The following is a 20,784-nucleotide window of genomic DNA, read 5'->3' as shown; positions in this document are numbered from 1 at the left end:
ATTGACACCCGGCCCGACGAGGGCGACTTACGCCCGTCTTTTCCGTTGGCGAGCACGCTGGCGGCGCTCCGGCTTCGTGCCAGGAAGGCCAAGGTGGGCGTCATCAGGCGGTCCACGATGCTGCTTTCCCAGGGGCTGAGTGCGGCGTTACGGGCTGCGATTTGGGAGAAACACACACAAAGAGACAACGTGCGTCACGTGTGGTTGCAAAAGAACGCGGTTAAACGCTATTTCCTGGTAAAAAAATAAGCATCCGATTTTTGGAATTGGAAATGGTCATTCTCAGGGTCGATCGAAGGATTAACGGCAACATGGGAGGAAAAGCCATGAAATTATAAATACAAGAAGATGAACTGAAAGTTATATCAAGGATAAAGACAGTCCGTAAACCTTTGCTTGCCAAGTGTTCAAGTGTCAAAGTAGCCTCAAGGATGACATTTGGTGCTACAGTGGGACCTTGAACTACGAGTGCCTCGACATACGAGCAATTTGAGACAAGAGTAACATTTTGAGCAAATATTGTACATCATGGCAACTGTCTTTCTGGTCGCAACTCCCTCTCTGTAATGTCTCTGCGAGCACTGGGCGGAGCGTTGCATTTTTTCAGTGTTTTTTTCCCGTTAGTCATTGCGAATGGCGGAGCTTGTTCGCTAATACGAGAGGAGTATATACTACTTCTCGTTGGCAACTGGCCGTGCGTTATCCTATTGGGAGGACATTTGTGTGCATCATTTTGGGAATATTTTGAAGGGAAGACAAAAGCCAACAACCCTCCATAGGTTGCAAATAGAGCCAACCCGGGAGAAGAAAGGTATCAAAATTTAAAACTAAATTAGAATTAAGTTTAGTGTAAGGTTAGTTAGGTTAGTGCAAAAAGTCCCTCTCCCCTCCGCGAAATCCATCTAATTTTAATACTATTAAACACATTTCAGTACTATTAAACCACTAGTTATTTGCTACTTTGTTAATAGATGACAAATTAGAACAAATACAAATGTTTTTCCAATCCAATACCCTGTTTTGGGTGTTTTTTCAGAAGGTTGGAACCAATTAATTTGTTTTTAGTTCATTTCTATGGGAAACGTTCGTTCGAGTTACGAGACACTCGACATACGAGCTCAGTCCCAGAACGAATTAAGCTCGTATCTCGAGGTACCACTGTACATAACTCTTTGTTATGACTACTAACTGCTAGCCTAGCATCCTTTTCTTCTAAATTCTTCTACCACAACTACTCCAGTTAGTCTTTTCTTCTCCGGCATGACTTGGATCTTGTAAAATTGTGATTGTTGTGCCAGGAACTGTCAAGGAAACATTCTAAAATATCCATCTAGACTCTAGACAGTTCCCAGACGAATGACTCGGCATTTACCTCAAGACAAACTTTCTCTGCAGCCCCAGCAAAACCTCAGGAAAGTTTGTTCTGCCTGGGAGAGGGAGTCATCTATTTTTACCCACGCCACTTCTTCCTCCGAATACATTATCGAGCTAGCGCTCCTCCCAAAAAAAAATGCTGACTCGCTCTCTCATTTGAATCGCCAAGATTTTCTCGCTTGAAAAAAAATGGAAGCAGGCCATCCTTGGACGTAGGGGGATGAAATCACCACAGCATGAATCAACCAATCACAGGACAGATGAGCACAAAGTAACAATCATGCAGAAGCTGTGGATCGGAGCCAGGGACTTAAAAGAAAAGGCTTGTGGGGGATTGGGTAGAACCCGTTGACCATCAAAACCAGGAAGAGGTAAGCAACGAAAAAACCCCACGCATGGTTCCCCAGGGGGTGATGGACAACGACACATGTAGGGTGGAGGCTCATTCCCGTCTTACTTCTGCTGGGGGAGTTCCACAACGTGGCCGAAGACTTGGAGAGACGCTTGTTTAGGACCGAGTCCACGTGTTTGGGGAGGTTGACGGTGGACAGCGAGCATCTGCCTGATTGGATGTTTGTCCCCGCAAATGGCAGTGAAGGAGTTAGAGGACAAACTGGAGTACATTCTAGAGTGTGTGTATTGGCTGGACTGCGTGGGGAGGGGGTACTTACTCTCCTTCTGGTTGGCGTTGTGGTTGCCGGCCCACGACCATCTTTGCTGGCGGATTTCCGTCCAGGTCTTCTTGGACGTGCGGTGGATGGCCGCTTCGTAGCGTTCCTTGATTAGGGAAAAAAAGGATTAAAATGGTTGATAAAAAGGGTTTTCGCAGAAAGATTCCTAGACTGGAAAAAGGATCAAAATTAGAGTGGATAAATTGTGCTTTCATTCTTTGAGGGAAAATTTCAAAAAGGCCAACAAGAAACGACAAATAAGCTAAAAAAATAAATACATATATTTTTTTAAAAAGGACACTAGTTGCTACGGTTATTTATGATTTTTTTTACACACTATAGAGTAAGTGACTATTTCTGGTCATTAAAAAAAAAAAAGTGTATTAGAAATTATTCTTGTTTATCAGTATTGTATTTTTTTAAAATATGACATTATGAATAGAGGTATTAATAAATGTTAATAAAAAGTAAATTACCCAAAATAAATAGAATTAATACTGGTTATGGTCCCCAAGTCACACTCTATTTTTTTTTTTTTTCATACAAGACAAGTTACAATTTTTGGTCACCCAAAAATGTGTATTAGAAATTATTCTATTTATCAGTATTTTTTTATATTAGATTATAAATAGAAGTATCCATGATATAAAATGTTAACAAAAAGTCATTTAAAAGGAATAATAATACTGGTTACGGCCCCAAGTAACACTCATATAAGACAAGTGACAATTTTTCATGATCAAAAATGTGTATTAGAAATTATTCTAGTATTGTATTTTTTTAAATATAAAATTATAGATAAAGGTATAAATGAATAAAAAGGTAATAAAAAGTCAATTAAAAGGAATTATAATACTGGTTATGGCCCCAAGTAATACTCTAAAGTCGCTTTTTTAAAAATATAAGACAATTGACATTTTTTGATTATCAAAAAAATAAATGTATTAAAAATTATTCTCATCAGAATTATTATTTTTTTAATATTAAATTATACATAGAGGTATTGATTAATAAAATGTTAATAAAATGTTCATACAAAGTAAATTAAAAGGAATAATATTACTGGTTACGACCCCAAGTAACACTTTTTGTCATATTATTTAACTCATTAACACCAATTCATTTAAAGGAGGAAGTCTGATTGTGAATGTTTGCCAGTGCCATTGACGACGGTGAACGTCCAATCCATTTTGAGTGGGAGACGTAAACAAACATATGTTGATCCGCCTCTCCCGGTCAGAATGGCAGCCAATGAGGGTTAACCAAATAAAAAGAGGTAAGAGGTCTAAAGTCTTTCCATTTGACATTGTCTCCCTGAACGAAACCTACTTTGTTCTTCTCCAACTTCTGCTTCTGTCGCTCCTCCAGGGCGGCGCGCCGTTTCTCCGCCAGGACGCGTTGGTCCTCCAACCTCCTGCGCCGCTCCTCCAATTGCTGCTCCCTCAGCTGCCGCGCTCGTTCCTCCTTCTCCAACCATTGGCTCTTCTTGGCCGCTAGGGGGAGGAAATAAAACAAGATGTTTAGAGAAGGTCTGGCCCAAAGACATTGCTGGGATGAAAAGGACTTCAAATAGAAATGTCTTTATTATTATTACTTCAGGGAGCAATAGGCCGAGGTTGACAGGTATGCATTTTTGACTTGGACATTGGTCAAAATTGCTTAAAAAGTTTGTACTTTTTAAAAGGCGACAAATGTTCTCATAATTGATTGAAATGTGAAAGAAAAATGGGACGGATCGTTGTTTACGTCTTTGTTTACATTGTCGCCATGTTAAAAGGTGCTACGAAAGTGAAGTAAAATGATAGCAGGCCATATTTTTGACACAAAATCAATCAAAAAAAGTAAATGAAGTAAGAGAAAAGACAGAACCTCATTATTCTGCTTTCTTAGCTGCTAGCTTAGTCTGCTAGCATGCTATACTAGGCTTTCTATTCTATTGTTGCCATGTGACCATTCTGTCATCCTGTCAACATGCTAGAAAGCTAAGGCATCATCGCCAATTACAATTGTGACATCACAACCAGAATTGCAACAAAAAAATGGCTTTTTTTTTTTTTTTTTTAAAGGCTAAAAAAATGGCTGTTCCCTGATGCATTGTCATGGATGGACTATAAAAAAAAATATTAAATATTAAACTGAGATTTCTTAATCGGAAAAAAAAAATTCGAACGGGTTGTGTACATGAAGCGTTTTTGTTCCGATCTGGCTTTTTAGTCCGATGTTTTCCCATAAATCAACTCAATGGCTGTCATCCTTCCCACTCAAAACTGATTGGACGTACACTATAATCATTTCACGTCAAGTCCTGACAATCAGGTCGAACACATCCTTATGCAGCTGCCTGTCAAATCCAATTTCGGTTTGTCAAATGGCCCTAAAATTTCAACCGCTGAGTGAGTCTAATTTACAAACTCTGAAATCAAGCTCCATAACATCCTTTCCTGTCAGCGATCTACGCTGCCTTGTCCGATCAGGATTTCGCAAAGTGAAGCCATTAAATAATCATCATCAGCAGGCCTCCCTTAAGTGTCCAGCGTAAAGTACGCTTGAAATCCTGCGACAAAACGCAAGTAGCGGATAGTGTAAACAAACAGCAGCTTTAGAAATGATCTCCCTCTTTTATCCAAGACTGACTGGACGTATTAGATGGCTCCCCATCTGGCGTTGGCGTGCTCGCCGAGCCCCCCCAATTAGATTGATCCGCACAGCTGGACTAGATGACGACTTGAAGGAATGGCGCTCGACTGAGAGTTCATTTTTCCCATCAAAATAGTTCTCATCGTATGTCATCATCAATGAAGACAATCAACAAAATGGCCGGCCAAAGAAGAGTACCAGGTGGCCCAGGACAAAAATGAGATTGACAGCTCTGAATTAAGGGAAGCGAAAAAACAAGAAAATATCTTCAAAAAATATTTGAGAAAAACAACCGTAAAAATACGATTACGGTTATTACCCGTCAACTTTCCTAATAGATTTGTACCCCTACTTCCAAAATTAATTGGTTCCAAGAATTTTTTCATAACTTGAAAATTTCGTAAGTAGAAGTGTACTTTATATGTAAATTCCCTAATTCGTTCCATGGTCAACTACCAACTAAACCCTTTAAAATTGGTCAAAGTGTCCCAATTTTGTATGAAAGATGTGAGGAAACACCCAAAAATGAGAGAAAATTATAAGGAAATGATTTATTAATGTCTTAAAATAAATAAAGCATATGAAAATGTGCCCTGCACGGCCATTATAGATTTAATAGCCGTGTTTGTCCGCCAGGTGGCGGCAAGAGCCCGTTCTACTAGGGCCGAAAGCCGTCCACTTTGTAGTACATTTTAGACTTTAACGTGCGCCCTGTGTGTGTGTGGAAAATATGTGCTACGTTGCATTTGTGGTTTTTAATCGCTTAATAAGGGGAATTCAAAATAAAATCGGATAAGGAAATGCATTTACTTTTTTGGGGATTTCGTAACTCTGTGATCTTTTTCGAGTCACTCATTTGCATATAAAAAAAATTGTAACCTGAAACGTTCGTACCTACAGGCATTCGTAAGTAGAGGTATGACTGTCCTATCACCTTGACAAATGTTATTGGACCACCACCATGTACAAAAAGGTGACGGACTTACCTTGAAGTTTGCTGAGCTCTTCTGCAAGGGGGAGGGAAGGTGGGTGAAGGGGGGAAACAAAAACAAAAACACAAGCAGCTGTCAATCATGCAAAGCAGTGCACCGTGTAGCAACGAAAAGACTCGGGCAAGTAAGTGTTATTAAGAAAGAGCAATTATAAAGCAAAGTCATCCGCATGCCTGCATAGTAGTGCCTCTTTCACCCCACCACTAGGGGGGGACGCTCGTCCCACACAAATGTGTTTGTTAGCGATCCTTTTTTTAGCTTACCCAGATATTTAGCTTTTTCCTCTCGTCGCTCCTTGGCCATTTGCTGCCTGTCTTCTGACTTTATCGCATCTGTTAAGAGGAAAAACAACAGGATAAATGACTTCCTAATTGGTTGGACAGATTGAGAGGGGATGGTGGGCAAGGTACGGCGCGGGGGCAATGGAAAGGTCCCGCCAGAGAGGGATTGTGGGTAAGGTAGTAGCAAAAAGGTGTTTCTAAAAGTGTTTGGATTTCACAGAATTTTTTTTTAAAGGATGGATGGGAAAGTGTATGAAAATAAGATTGGCATATCAGGAAATCAATAAAAAATGTTGTTTTTTTATCCATCTGTTCATATTCATGATTGGTCGCACACTTTTTGGTCAACAGTCTTTGGAATCAAGATATATTAGTTGAACATTTTTATCATCTTCAAGGATTTCTGTGGTATTTTTAATCATCTAATTCACAGGTGTCAAAGTGCTGGCCCGGGGGCCAAATCTGGCTCGCCTCCTCATTTTGTTCGGCCTGAGAAAATGATCCGGCCCGCGAACGAACCCGAGTTGGACACCCTTGATCTAATTCTTCCAACAAAGGACATCACAAAAAAGCTTTTGTGTCGAGAAGCAATGTTTTGACAAAGATGACGAGGCGATCTATCATCTAATCGCTAGACGTATACTTTCTAAACGTTCCTCCGCGAAAAATGTCTCAATTGATTTCTGTAATAAAGTGTATTACGTAGTCGTAGCAGATACATATTTATGGCCAGTTTTTTTCTCACAATGTAAAAATGTTAATAAGGCAGCTGCAATCGAGTTAGTAGTCATAAGAAGACTACAGGGAGACCCCCCTCTCCCATCGCAAAGTCCAGATGTTTCCCATGAAACAGGCGGAGGTGTCAAGTGTAAACAATATTCCAGGGAAAGAACTGAAAAAATCATGACCCACTTTGATATTTATAGGATTGTGTTACGTTCACGTGCTCCAGAAAAACATACGCACACACACACACAAGTAGCTTAGTTTTAGACAGTGTTGTGATGGCAATTTTGTTGGTCTAACAGCCAGGCTTTAAGATGATTGGCCAAGAGGTTCAGAGACGGGAGTTCAAGTATGCTAATTGTTATTAAGTTCCAGGTATGAAGAGAGAAAGTGCTTTGGGTAATTTAGCACTATTTTTGAAGGGAACTACACAGTCACCTCTAGAGCCAGCCCTTGTTGACAAGTTAGATTTTTTTGGTACAAAATCTTGCAGTGGGGGAGGAGCTTGGTCTTGGAAGATTTTGTTAAAATATAGTTTTGCTGATTCTGTTGTTTCCAGTGGCGGTCCGTGCATTTTCTCGTAGCGCCTTCAACGAATCAATCCAACCCTCAAAAACTATTTTATGGCTATAAAACCTCTACCACAGCTACAGCTGCGACACAAAAAATAATCAATAAATCAATGCACAAAAATGGGGTAAAATGCACTCCCTAGCAGCATTTCATGATTAAATACAAATACTGGAGCTTTTCAGACATTACAACCGGGCCAGGGGGGTGATTTTCCCGGGAAAAGACAGCGATGAACGTCAATAGCGTACCGGCAAACATTGCCCGAAAATTGGTTAAAATCCAGCCGAAAACAGCATTTATTGATTAAATACAAATACTGGAGTCTTATCGACGCTTGTTTAATGCAGCAGAGCCTGCAGAACTAATTGTGAAGGCCTTGAGGCAGATTTCTGACCCTGGTAAGAAATAATGGCTGAAATGTGATTGGTTAAATGCTTCAATATGAAAACACACATGTGGAAGCAGTGCAACCAGGGGGAAAATCAATGAAAGGAAGCTAACAGACAATTTGGAATTATTTCATAAGTATTGATGGACAGAATATAATATATGATTCAGATATTTCTTAGGCCAGCAGAGAAGGCTTTGAAGGCCCTGACGGCCCGCCACTGGTTGTTTCTAATAAACCTAAAACTGGACAAATTCAATTTTATTCTATTCAGAGTGTTTTGTTTTTTTTAATCTGTGGTTTAAAGACAAGTTCAGAGTCGAGTGTAATTCCTAGGTTTTTAAATTCTTGGACTACTTTTATTGTCTTCGGGAAAAAAAACATTGTTAGCTGTTCAACTTTCCACTTAAATCTAATAAATAAATATAGTTTACCCTTAACTCCCGCGGCCATTAGCCTCCAGCCCTCGTGTACTCGAAGAAACATGTCGTAGGCTTTTGAGAATGTAAGCTTCTTTTCTTTCTTTTATCCATTAATCCATTCGCAACAGTCTCTCACTAAGTGTTTCATTTTTTTGAAGAAAAAAAAGACAAGCGTTTTAGTCTCCCCTCCCCCCAAAAAAAGACAAAAAGGAATGACCTCCTTGTCCTTCAGGTTCCCTTTCAGATTCTGTCCTGCTGGGCAATTGTGAGCTTTTGTGGTCTTCGGAAGGATTTGACGGGTAAAAGCGCTCTGTAGCCCCCTTAATTAGAGCAAACGAATTGTCAGGCTATTAGCGAGAAGAGAGACTGTTTTTGTGGTCTGATTAGTCATTCCTTCTGTGCTCTGTCAGCTGTGGTTTGCTTCAAGTAGTCCTCTGACTGATTGTATTGTTCCTCTCCATTCTCCCCGCGAAAATAATTACAAGCTAAGAGTGTCATTTTCTCGGACTGACATTGACAAAGATAGCCGTGCAAATTAGGAAACGTGGACCGGCTAGCTGTAATTTGGCGTAGGGCACATAGCTCCTCCTCCACTGCAAGATTTTGCATCAAAAAATTCCAACACATCAACAAGGGCTGGTTCTAGAGGTGACTGTGTACGGTCATACCTCTACTTACAAAGTTAATCGGTACCAGAACTTTTTTCGTAACTTGAAAATTTTGTAAGTAGAAGTGTACTTTATATGTAAATTGTCAAATTCGTTCCACGGTCCTCACACAACCCTTTAAAATGGGTCAAAGTGTCCCAATTTTGTATGAAAGTTGTGAGGAAACACACAAAAATGAGACAAAATGATGAGGAAATTATTTGTTAATGTGGTAAAATTAATAAAGTATATGAAAATGGGAGAAAATGATAAGGAAATTATTTGTTAATGTCGTAAAATTAATAAAGTATATGAAAATGGGCCCTGCGCCACTGAAATAGTTCCCGCCGGGGGAGACGTAATACTCGTGTTTGTCTGCCAGATGGCGGCAAGAGCCCGTTCTACCAGGGCCGAAAGCCGTCCACTTTGTAATACATTTTAAACGTTTGTGTTTTTGTGTGTGAAAATATGTCCCGCATTGCATTTGTACAGTTTTTAATCGCTGATAGGTTCATGAATAGATATACTTTAATATAAGAAAGACATCGGAGCACATAATCCAGCGTTTTCTTGCTAGTGAGAATCAATCCTGACTCGTCCTCGTCACAGATCATTCTAAAGAAACCAATCCTCTCCTGTCCATTTAGTTGCCTTAGAATCAAAACAATTAAGGTTATCTTATTCAAAACAATTGCATAATAAAATAAATAACTCCAACAATCGCTTAATAAGGGGAATTGCAATCATTAATAAGGAGAGCAACATTTTGTAACTAGAGGCATTTGTAAGTAGAGGTATGACTGTAGTTCCCTTTAAAAATAGTGCTAAATTAGCCAAAGCGCCTTCTCTGTCCGTGCCTCACATACCTGAAACTCAATTCCAATTAACATATGTGAACTCCCATCTCTGAACTTCTTGGCCAATCATCTTAAAGTAGGTAGACCAACAAAATTGCCATCACAACGCTGTCTAAAACTGTCACACTTGTTTATGCGTGCGTGTATGTGTCATTGTTTACCTTCAACCTGCACAATGGACTAAAGATGGAAATTAGCCCTCGGCTACAATCTTACATACATTAACATGAATATAATTATGTTGATTAATATGTGCTGTCCCTTACTAAATAAATCCAACTCAAACTATTGAATCAAATCTAAATGTCAATAATCCTTTTGCTAGCCCATTGATGACATGGTGGTTTGAACCCAGAAGCCACATTAGCCCGTTTCATGCTACGTATTCAATCATTTGGAAGCCTTGCGATATCTCTGCGATTCAATACACTCTCTGTAATGGATTTGTCTGCAGGTCTGAAAGCAAAAACGCGGTCCCTCCGATTCTCTGCGGATCATTACCTCGCCTCCAGAGAAAGCTGCGCCCACTCCACACAGAGTGCAGACGTAATAGCCCGCATTATCAAAATGAAAGTCCATTACGACCTTGGGAGAACCCGGCGAACTCCGTGTTTACCTTTTTTGGGCCGCTGGGAAGGCGAGGGAGTTCGCGTCATTTTGTCGGTCTTCGACAGGGCGGCGGCGACTTTCTTGGCCGGGAACGCCATCCGGTCGGTGGGCTTCGGGGGGCAGCTCTCCCCTTCTGGATCGGGTCTGGTCTTCCGGTTCACGACTTCATGGGGAGCTGGTTCGGAGAGAACGAAACCAGAGAGAAGAAAACGGGTAAATGGCAAGCGGCGTGACGAGTCGACCAGTTGGTCCTCATTCCAGTCGCTCAAGGAATGCTCGAGGGGCGGAATGCGTGGCTTTTTTTGTGGGATGCGGCGCCGCGATACTGGTACAGTATCATCCGACTGAATCAAAACACGATGGGTGACTCTACTTGAACTCCAATGTCCAACTCAAACATTACTTTGGCTGGGATTTGATGGCCCGAACAAAAGCCCTAGGCCTCTAAGGATGCCTGGCTTTGTTCGGGTTGCACTGTACCCCCGTGTTCCGCTCCGTAGCCCAGTTTGGGGGAACGCTGCGGCAACAGTAAATCATCCTGAGGTTTTTTGGGGGGGGGGGAATGGGAAAAACCCCAGACAGTAGGAGGCTGTCACCGACAGTGAGTTGGTGAAATTTATGACCTGGACACTCAGAGCATTTGGAAGTCTTTCGACCAATAGAAAGCAAGAAGACTGCTGGGCTGGTTCCAAAGCAGTCTTTGTGTCTACTATACACACTTGTTTGGGAACTGTAAAGATGCACAGTGAAGCATTTATAAGTCCAAATGGAGGTTTTGGGACCGTGGGACAGTGAGATACAAGCCTGGACTTTTTGAGCGCTAATTAAAAGCTATTGTAGATTGAGGTTAAAAGTTCAACATGAAAAAGCAGGATATTTGAATTTTTATATTTGTTATTTAAGCTAACGTCTTTTGATTTTTGAGTGCCAGTTGGACATGTAAGGAATGAATGAATTTACTAATATGTATAACAGTGCCTTCTTATCTTAGCATGTACAGTATTTTCTCGCATATAAGCCGCCTACGCGTATAAGCCGTACCCTTAAAATGGTTGAATTTTAGAATTTCTCGCGTATAAGACGCCCCCTGGTTCACAATTTTCACCTCCATATTCATGATCTTAATAGGGAGTACAAATGTGTGACTTTGAAGGGAAAATCTGAAGAAAAATCATCGCACATGGTATTTCGCAGATACTCTTCGAATCGAAAAAAAATCGTCTGCTGGATTTCCAAAAGGGTGTTGCCTAAACATAGACAAATTCAAAAAGGAAGTCATGTGAGCATTTCAACCAGGAAGTGTGTCCGTAGCAGTCTAGGTAAGATGGCGGCGCCCTGAGCGAGCAATGGCAGGCATAAGTGAGTTTTCTTTATGTTTTATGCAAGATACAGTTTATTGTTTTTCTTGAATTTCATTCATAGACATCAAAATAAATTTTGTTTAGCGTTTTATCTGTTTATATTTTCTCTATTTTGAAATAAATGGCCGCATTATCTTTCGTTTTTGTTACGTTGCAGTTTCATGCATGTCAGGTCTAATTTGTGCGCATATAAGCCGTACCCTCCATTCAGTCATAATTTTCTTTAGCAACAAATACGGCGTATATGCGGGAAAATACTGTATCAAATATCTATATCGGACTTTTGGAAGTGAGACCTGGCAGCATTTCCTGCTAAAAATAAGGGTGCCGACCAATGGGGTTCAATCTTAAAAAGTCAGTTCAACAACTTTATCAATTAACTACAATTAACACAATTTTACACAGCAACCCCCCCCCCAAAAGCAAGGCATTTTCTCCCCAAATCATCTCAAATTCCGAATAGTCCGCTGCCAGGATCCGCATAAAACCCGTTCAATTCCAGATGATTAGATGCATTCAGCGAGATAGCCGGCCCGAACAAAAAAGCTTATTTGAGCTCACGGCATGCAAAAATCTACGTCATTTCTAGCGACCGACCCCCTCCCCGCCGTGGCTAAGGCCTAGCTACCGGCCACCACGAACTTCCCTGTGAAAGAGTTCATTCTGGCTGAGACTTGACGATGCGAGGCTTTCCTGGCATTCCTACGACGGCAAATCTCTCGTGCAGAGACGGGCTTTTGTTGTGGTCTCTGCCTGGCGACGTAACGCATCCGAAACACCGCAATTTGCGAGTGAATAATGGATGCCGTTCTTACAGTTTAGAATCAGATTTTGGCGTAGACCCACGGGACAAGTTTTCAATCCACCTCAGAGTTAGGGTGATGAAGAGGATGCTTGCGACATACTGCAGCTAAGGAGGAGGTTGTGGTAACAACTAGCAGTGAGACTCAAAACTCTTGTGGAAGGGGTAAAAAGAGGAATGAAAGCTGGGGGTATCAGAATGCTGCAGTTTTGAGGAGGGAAAGAAACACATACACACACACCCACCCACACACAAACTAGGGCTGATTTATGCAGTATGCGCTAAGGAGACAATGCAGAGGATGAGAATGTACGATACACACTGCGGCGTCAAACTTGACTAAAGACGAAAAAGCCTGATAGAAAATGGGTGGAAAGTAATTCAGCATGAAGACCAGAGCCAATAACATCAGGTCTAAACTAGCGATGTCCTGATGCGACACTCGGGATCGAGATAGGTACCCGATTAATCTATTTTTGAAGTATCGCACTGGATTGGATCTCGTGACAAGATCACAAAGAAATCATTTTTTTATTTTTTTTGAGTGTCCAGTCTCAATTCTTTTTACGTTGCTTTTTTAAACGTGGTTTCCAGAGTTTTTTATTTTTTTGATACAAACATTTGTTTCAAACAAAATACCATTGCATAAAAAATGCTTGGTTAATAAGTCGCAAATACAGGGTGTCCATAAAGTCTCTTTACCATTTCAAAAATGTATTAAAAATGCAATTGATTAGATATTTTATTCAGTTTGATGCTAGTGATGCTAGTTTTTGTTAGCGCTTGAATACCATATGTAAGTGTGCTTTAGCATTAAGCTAACGAGCAAAAAAAATCGAATTTATTTTCTTGTTGCGTGTACAATATACATTTTATATTTGACCTAACAAACTGATTGAAAAGAATCAACACTTTTTGAGTGGCTGTTCAAAACCCAAAAAGCTAAATTTTCTTAAAATCTCCTAGCAATACATCTGATTACAGTTAACAGTGGCCACCATTGACGGCGATAGACTTCCAATTTATTTGAACTAGGAGACGTCGGTAGCAAATGATCACATTAGTGCGGGTGGCAACATTCGGGAGGGCCCGGATTAAAACTGGGAAAGACTTCTAATGCTGTCACAGTGAAAGCGATTTTAACCAAATCCAATTTCACGGCATATTGTTTTTCTCGGGTCAGCTATAAATACCCGCTGCTTCATGTACGGCTAACTCGGTGACAAAAAATTCACATCCGGCATAAAATATGCACATGGGTGATAAAGCAAGAGCAATATCCAACGCCCTGAATGATAGCGAATTTTCCAGCTAGAAGGCAGCACCAGAATTAAAAATGCATCACCACCGGACAAGGCATGACATATTCATGAGGTCGAGAGCGAGGATAAAAACCACCCGCGATGCTTTGGCCATCTAAAAAATAAAAATACAAAAAATTAATGAAAAAAAACAGTTCATATACAGTAATGCCTTGACATACGAGTGTGCTGACATACGAGAAATTTGAGATACAAGGAAAATGCTGAGCAAATTTTTGCCCCGAGATACAGAACAAATTTGAGATACGAACATGCGAGACGGTAAGAACTCCATATAGTAATAACAGTACATAATAGTACATAATAATGTCATATTTTATTGCAGATCATAACCACTAGATAGGAATTTGTTACTTTGTGGTCACTTAGAACCATTAAAAACATGTTTTTCCACAGTAATATCCTATTATTGGGAACTATTTTGTATTTAGTTATTTCATATGGAAAAAAATGATTTGAGATAAGAGTAAATTGACATACATGCTGGGTCCCGGAACGCATTAAGCTCGTATCTCAAGGTATTTACTGAACATCTTATTTTAGGTGGGGGTTTTTTCAGTATGCGAATGGCTTAATTTGTATTAAGTTATTTTATATGGAAAAAATGATTTGAGATAAGAGTAAATTGACATGCGAGCTCAATGGAAGGCATTAAGCTTGTATCTCAAGATATTTGCTGAATTTGGGGTTGTCCTTACACTCAATGTTTTTTTCTATTGTAACATCTTATTTTTGGTGGGTTTTTTTCAGTGTGCAAACAGGTTAATTTGTATTAAGTTATATGGAAAATTTTGATTTGAGATAAGAGTAATTTGACATACGAGCTCAGTGCCGGAAGACATTAAGCTTGTATCTCAAGGTATTTGAATTACTGAACATCTTATTTTTAGTGTTTTTTTTCAGTGTTAATGACTTGATTTGTATTAAGTTGTTTTAAATGGAAAAAAATGATTTGAGATAAGAGTAAATTGACATACGAGCTGGGTCCCGGAATGCATTAAGCTCGTATCTCAAGGTATTTACTGAATTTGTGGTTGTCCTTACACTCCACGATGTTTTTCCATTGTAATATCTTATTTTAGGTGGGTTTTTTTTCCAGAGGGTGCGAACGGCTTAATTTGTATTAAGTTATTTTATACAGGAAAAAAATGATTTGACATAAGAGTAAATTGACATACGAGCTGGGTCCCGGAACGCATTAAGCTCATATCTCAAGGTATTACTGTAATACAGACTGGTGATCATAGTACGTTCCTAATAAAAATTGCAGATAATACAAAAGGGTGTCGACCGAACACCGAAAACATCTTGAGGGAGGAAATAAAGAAGATTGCGTCTCGTTTGGGATGAGGCCGGCAGAACTAATGAACTACCTCATCGGTTCCGCCCACTTTTTTCTTGTCGAGTCCCCCAAAAGAGGATGATGTAAGGGGGGCAAAGGGGCCCAGACACACAGGAAGCGCAGTGCAAACAAGCCGCCATTGACTCCGCGCCAGCCCGTTTGTTTAAAAGGTCCAGAGAAGCTCAGTGTTCAATACCCGCAGACACCAACGCAGCAAGGCCGTCCGCTAATCGTTATTTGGAATTTAGATTGGGAGAATAGAAAGTCAAAATAAAGTTAAATAAAGTTATCTAATCTAATCGACAGATTTTCCAATCTTGCTGATCATTTACACATTAGTACAAATCTACTGTAATTATTCATGTATTTAAAAATGTACATCTTTTTTTGACTCAGTATTTGCAAGTCGTTGAGTGGAGAAAGTGGGTGTGGTCCATTTTTTTTGTGGTTTTCATACAAATAAAAAGCTTGGAAAATTCATTACCGACTTTTTCCCAAATATTGAAGACCTGTTTGGAACCAAAAGACAATTGTTGCGCTATTTAAAAAAATCTCTTTTGAAAAATGGGTGTTTAATAAATAAAAGATTGAGTTTACACACTTTAAAGTTTACTTTTAGGATCCGACAGCCGTTTCTGGCCACCATAAAAAAATTCAACTCGCTACGTTGCACGGTTTGGACAAACGTAGCGAGAGAATCTTAACATACACACACAGCCATAAATCACGCTTTATGAGGATTATAGAAAATATAATTACATCCTAATGTTGATCAGTCGCCGGAATGATTTTCCCCCTTTTAAATCAATAATTGTCATTTTTTAATCCATTTTGTTCTGTTTTTTTAGTTCAAAAATCATTTTGTAAAATCTAAAAATGTTTTTTTTTTAAACTCAAATAAACATTGCTTTAGATCTATAAAAAACTGAATATTCAGGGCTTTTAATCCAGTTATTTTAATCCATTTATTAAAAAAAATCTAAATATTATATCTAAAATGGTCCGGCCCACATGAAATCGAGTTGACGTTAACACGGCCTTAAGACAAGATTCTCGTCTCAAAATAGCGCTGGAGCGGAACACCAGACCGTCATTCCCGTCCTAAAAAAATCTGTTTACAAAAACGCTACCTTGGGCTTGAACACTTTAATTAAACCCAGCAGCTCTAATTATGTGCATTTTTGTCTCTCCACGTGAACGCTCACCAAACATGGCGGCTATCATCGAATGACATAACACCGTTGAGCAATAACTTACCAATGTTGACGTTTGACGACGCGTATGTACGGCGGAACGACAACGTATACAAAGCACCCTCGGGCCAAACGGGAAGTGTTCTAATAATAGACTTTGGGTCTGGTGAGCGTGGGGTTTATTTTCAGACGTGTTGGAAAGAACACGCTTCAAAGTCCATGAAAAACAAGAGCAATGACTGATGATAATTTGCTTGCAATATGTCACAGATAGCGAACAGATGCCTTCAAAGACAATGTGGATGCTTTTGTGCGACCATATGAACGGCGTCTTGGGGGGGATTCGAGCATGCTGGGAAGTCAGAATTCATCGTTCGCAATTTATCAGTTCATCTAAACCTGTTTTATAGCCTCTAAGAATCCTCAGCATTTCACTTAAAAACAAAGTGTCCTGAAAACGCAGCCATAAACGGAAAGATTATTTCATTCACTGCCAACCAAATGTGTTTAATTCCCAAAACACATTCTTGTCCCATATTTGGAATTGACCTATGAAAATTGTCTCTCCTATTTTTAACGACTGTGACTAAACACACGTATAATAGAGACCCAACTTACCGTATTTTCTTGCATATACGCCGTATTTGTCACTCAAAATAATGATGACTGAATTAAGGGTACGGCTTATATGCGCATAAAAAGACATGCACGAAACTGCAAGATGACAAAGACGAAACGCCATAACGCAAAACAATAAGGCCGATGCTGTCATTTATTTCAAAATAAAGAAAAGATAAACAGATAAAACGCTTAACAAAATGTATTTTGATATCTTTGAATGAAATTCAAGCAAAAAAATAAACCTTATCTTGGATAAAATGTGGTAAAACTTACTTGTGCCTGCCATTGCTCGCTCAGGGCGCCGCCATCTTACCTAGGGATGACAAACTAGACCACTACGGACACACTTCCCGGTTGTACTGCTCACATGACCTCCTTTTTGAATTTGTCTACGTGCACATACATTCTCTAAAAACATTCCACATGTGATGATTTTTCTTAAGATCTTCCCTTCAACGTAACACATTTGCACTCCCTATTAAAACCATGAATATGGAGGTAAAAATTGTGACTCACAGGGCGGCTTATACGAGAGAAATTGACAAATTCAACGATTTTAAGGGAATTTTAAGACTCACGTGGAGGCAGCAAATATGTGAGAAATTCATCCGTAGACATGATTGTGTCCTTTCCTGTCCAATTATGTTGGGTTCATTCTGGGAGAGTGAAACTAGGAATTTCATTGATTTAACAATTTACAGCCTAGGTGTCAAAGTGGCGGCCCGCGGGCCAAATCTGGCCCGCCACATCATTTTGTGCGGCCCGAGAAAGTAAATCATGAGTGCCAACTTTCTGTTTTAGGATCCAATTAAAATGAAGAGTATAGATGTATATTAAATTTCCTGATTTTCCCCCTTTTAAATCAATAATTGTCATTTTTTAATCATTTTTTTTCTTTTTAGTTCAAATAAACATTGTTTTAGATCTATAAAAAACAGAATATTCAAGGCTTTTAATCCAGTTCATTTAATCCATTTATTAAAAAATATCTAAATATTATATCTAAAATGGTCCGGCCCACATGAAACCGAGTTGACGTAAACGCAGCCCGCGAACCAACCCGAGTCTGACACCCTTGATTTACAGATTCTGATCAATTATTCATTAGCAAACTACTGTTTGTTGTTAAGTGAGCTAAAGTCACATCCACTAATTCTCAAGGCATCCCTATAGTTGTTGTTGCTTGGACCCTGTGTTTCAAACATCGGAAAGAGAGTCGCACCCGCTTTTTTTGCCAGGGAGAATCGTACCAATTGTCCTGAAAGCTTCCCAGCATCGGGGTGGAGTTGGCCTCTTTCGCCGCTTGATCTGATGCCAAAACATGCTGACCTAACTCCACATTGGAGGCCCTCCGCTTCCCAACAGGAAGGAAGTTTTCTTGTTGTCATTAGGTCACGTCGTTTTTCCAAACATGGGTATCGTGTCAGTCAGTCCTCAATGCTCAGGCACGCACAAACACCAGCTCAGGGTTTGGGAAACTATGGCTGGAGAGCCATATGTGGCTCTTTACATGGGTGCATAAGCACCGGGAGCCATATTGGGCTTTTTTGAGGGGTCCATAAGGATCTCCACTACCCTGTGAGGTAAAATATGGGACCAATAGGAGCGTCCTGTCGGATATCTACTGCCTTTTTAATGATTTTTTTTAAATTAGACTCTTCTGTGTGCATTCTCTCATTGATATTCATTGATTAGCAATAGCGTAGCAATGTTGTTACAAGAATTCAGAGACTTTTGGTAGTTTAAAAGTGGTGAAATGACGAAAAAAAAGGTAGACATGGATTTTTACTTTGAATTTCTGGTTATGGCTCTCAAGGGATGACATTGGAAAATATGAATTGTTTATGGCTCTGTCTGGCAAAGAGGTTTTTGACCCCCTTTACTAGATTATCCTGCTGATAGTGGTTCTGGTTCATTCATCTTAAGGCATTTCAATGTTTGTACTTGCACTGCTAAAGATGGAATCTTGTCTGAGGTTTGATAACAAAAAAATGTATTTTTTAAAGGTGAATTTTGAAAACATCGGTCATGTGGTGGCTTATATTCGGGTAAAATGTCCTTGAGTAGCTCAGCTTCAAATTCATCCTTTTAGTAGTTTGTGAACCTAATAAGGAGGGGGATGGGATGGAGAGATTACCTCATAGTGCTAAAGGGTATTTTGTAGAAAGGTTGACTAGTCAAAAGGCAAAGAAAAAAGTAAATGCTTTAAAAAAAAGGAGAATTTTAAAATAACAGGAAGACTCCATGATAACTCTCCATCATAACACCAGTGCCCTATTGACCTTTCTCCTTATTTGAAAACAGATAGCTATATAATCCGAAAGTACACAAAATTAGGACGTAAAACTTACATTTATCTGCTGTTATGTTGTTCTGTTCCATTTCGGCGGTGGTAAGAACAACCTCGCTGTCTATCGTCGTGTTGACCCAAGCACCGGCTCCTTGCTGCCCGGCAGTCCGCTCATCCCTCACGGAAGACGGGGAGGAACTTTGAGCCACTTGACGTTGACGGCGGTGTTCCACGGCTTCTCGCAAAGAGAGGAAAATGGACCAAAAAGGCTAAGATAACCCCAGTATGAAAGTATTTGAAGATAATGGTGGATTTGGATGCAGAAATGGTGAGTTTGTAGGTGAAAAATAAGGAAGAATGAGGATATTTCCTCGCTGTTCCAACGTGCTCGCAGCTGATGCTGTGATTCCGCTGATGGGCGCTGTGGTCGGGCTGGACTGTACCATTACCAAAAGGGGGTGCAAGGAAATATTAAACTGCACATATTTTTAGAAAGCATCTATTAAAAATATATTTTTATCCTATATTACAGAGCTATAAATTCATTGAAACTCTTATGATCAACTTTACAACTTATTTACACGAAAAAAAAGGGATTTACTAAAATGGTTAGTCACCGGAAACCCTCATTCTAATGGTTCCTCCCAATTTGAGGAATATACAATGCACGTTGGGGTGCTCCTATTTAAATGCAAAGTTTCAAATTCCTATACGTCAGAGGTTATCAATATCATGAGGTTTTTTTAGGACCCCTTTTAAAATCTGCCACCCCGTGTACATATAAACGCCTCAGAAATTAAAAACGTTCTTATTTGCACGGTGTTTATGTGCGTGGGGGGTTTAACTCATTCCTTGCCATTGACAACAACAAATAAAATTATATATCCTCCACCTCAAATATTGAAAAACACATTTCTAACATTGATATAATTTTCTTTGTGGACACGTAACACGTTTTCAAACCTTTACCTGCAATTTTCCTCAGTTCCCAAATAATTTTCCATCAATAATGATTAATCAGGTGACCTCTGACCTTTTTAAATACCTCAAAACTTGCTAGAACGCGGGTGACCCCACAATTCCAATCTGAATGGACCTTTGTTACATAACCCCGTCCCCGCCGTCTTCCCATTCACCACCTGTGGATCTCCGAGAGCATCTGGCGCCGGGTGGGTGCGGGGTCCCCAAAAAGTGCGCTGGATCGGCACACTTGAGAGGGGGGACCCCGGTATTAAAAAGACCCTGGCGGGGGCTCCTTTGTGCAGCTGTTGAGCTGGCGCTCGACCTCAAAAGCACCCCCATCCCCCTTCGGCCACCTGTCACCGCAACTGGATGAAATCGGGGGTGTCGGGGTGACGCGAGCTCGACTAATGATGAGGCTGTATCCATTCTAGTGGGGTGCGAAGCCTCTGCAAACAGGAAGTGGAACGCAGGGTTCTTTCTTTTTCAATGAAGGGCTTGATTTGGGGGATGCAGCTGCATTGGGTGAAAGTAAAGGAGTACTAGTCTTTTACTCGAGGCTAAAAAAGAAGAACCTGGACCGTCTGTGAATGAACATGCGTGTTGGATCCGTCTAATTGCAGGAAGTAGAAATAGCCAAAGAAGCTGCAACTTAAAATGGAAAGAATGCATTGATTGAGTCTTATCACGTGAGCATGTGGTCAAACTGCTGAGTG

At 40.1% G+C, this 20,784-nt stretch overlaps 1 protein-coding gene across 3 annotated transcripts in view; it reads right to left on the bottom strand.

The window, feature by feature from the left end:
• The window catches only part of map7d1a (MAP7 domain containing 1a), a 45,595-nt gene extending 25,939 nt beyond the window's left edge, over positions 1-19,656 (bottom strand). The window contains exons 1-8 of one of the 3 annotated variants that reach the window (XM_077598990.1): positions 19,170-19,656; positions 10,185-10,352; positions 5,938-6,006; positions 5,669-5,689; positions 3,375-3,538; positions 2,046-2,151; positions 1,832-1,936; positions 32-154 (exon numbers count right to left, since the gene is read on the bottom strand). In XM_077598990.1, the coding sequence (XP_077455116.1) occupies positions 32-154; positions 1,832-1,936; positions 2,046-2,151; positions 3,375-3,538; positions 5,669-5,689; positions 5,938-6,006; positions 10,185-10,352; positions 19,170-19,200 (787 nt within the window). In that variant the 5' untranslated portion in view covers positions 19,201-19,656. The remainder of the gene's footprint in view (positions 1-31; positions 155-1,831; positions 1,937-2,045; positions 2,152-3,374; positions 3,539-5,668; positions 5,690-5,937; positions 6,007-10,184; positions 10,353-19,169) is intronic. The other 2 variants (XM_077598989.1, XM_077598991.1) reach the window with 2 other exon arrangements.
• Between the last annotated feature and the right edge of the window lie 1,128 nt (positions 19,657-20,784).

Source organism: Stigmatopora argus, chromosome 4 (genome assembly GCF_051989625.1).
Source record: "Stigmatopora argus isolate UIUO_Sarg chromosome 4, RoL_Sarg_1.0, whole genome shotgun sequence".
Lineage (NCBI taxonomy): Eukaryota > Metazoa > Chordata > Actinopteri > Syngnathiformes > Syngnathidae > Stigmatopora > Stigmatopora argus.
This window is presented reverse-complemented; position numbering and strand designations above follow the sequence as displayed.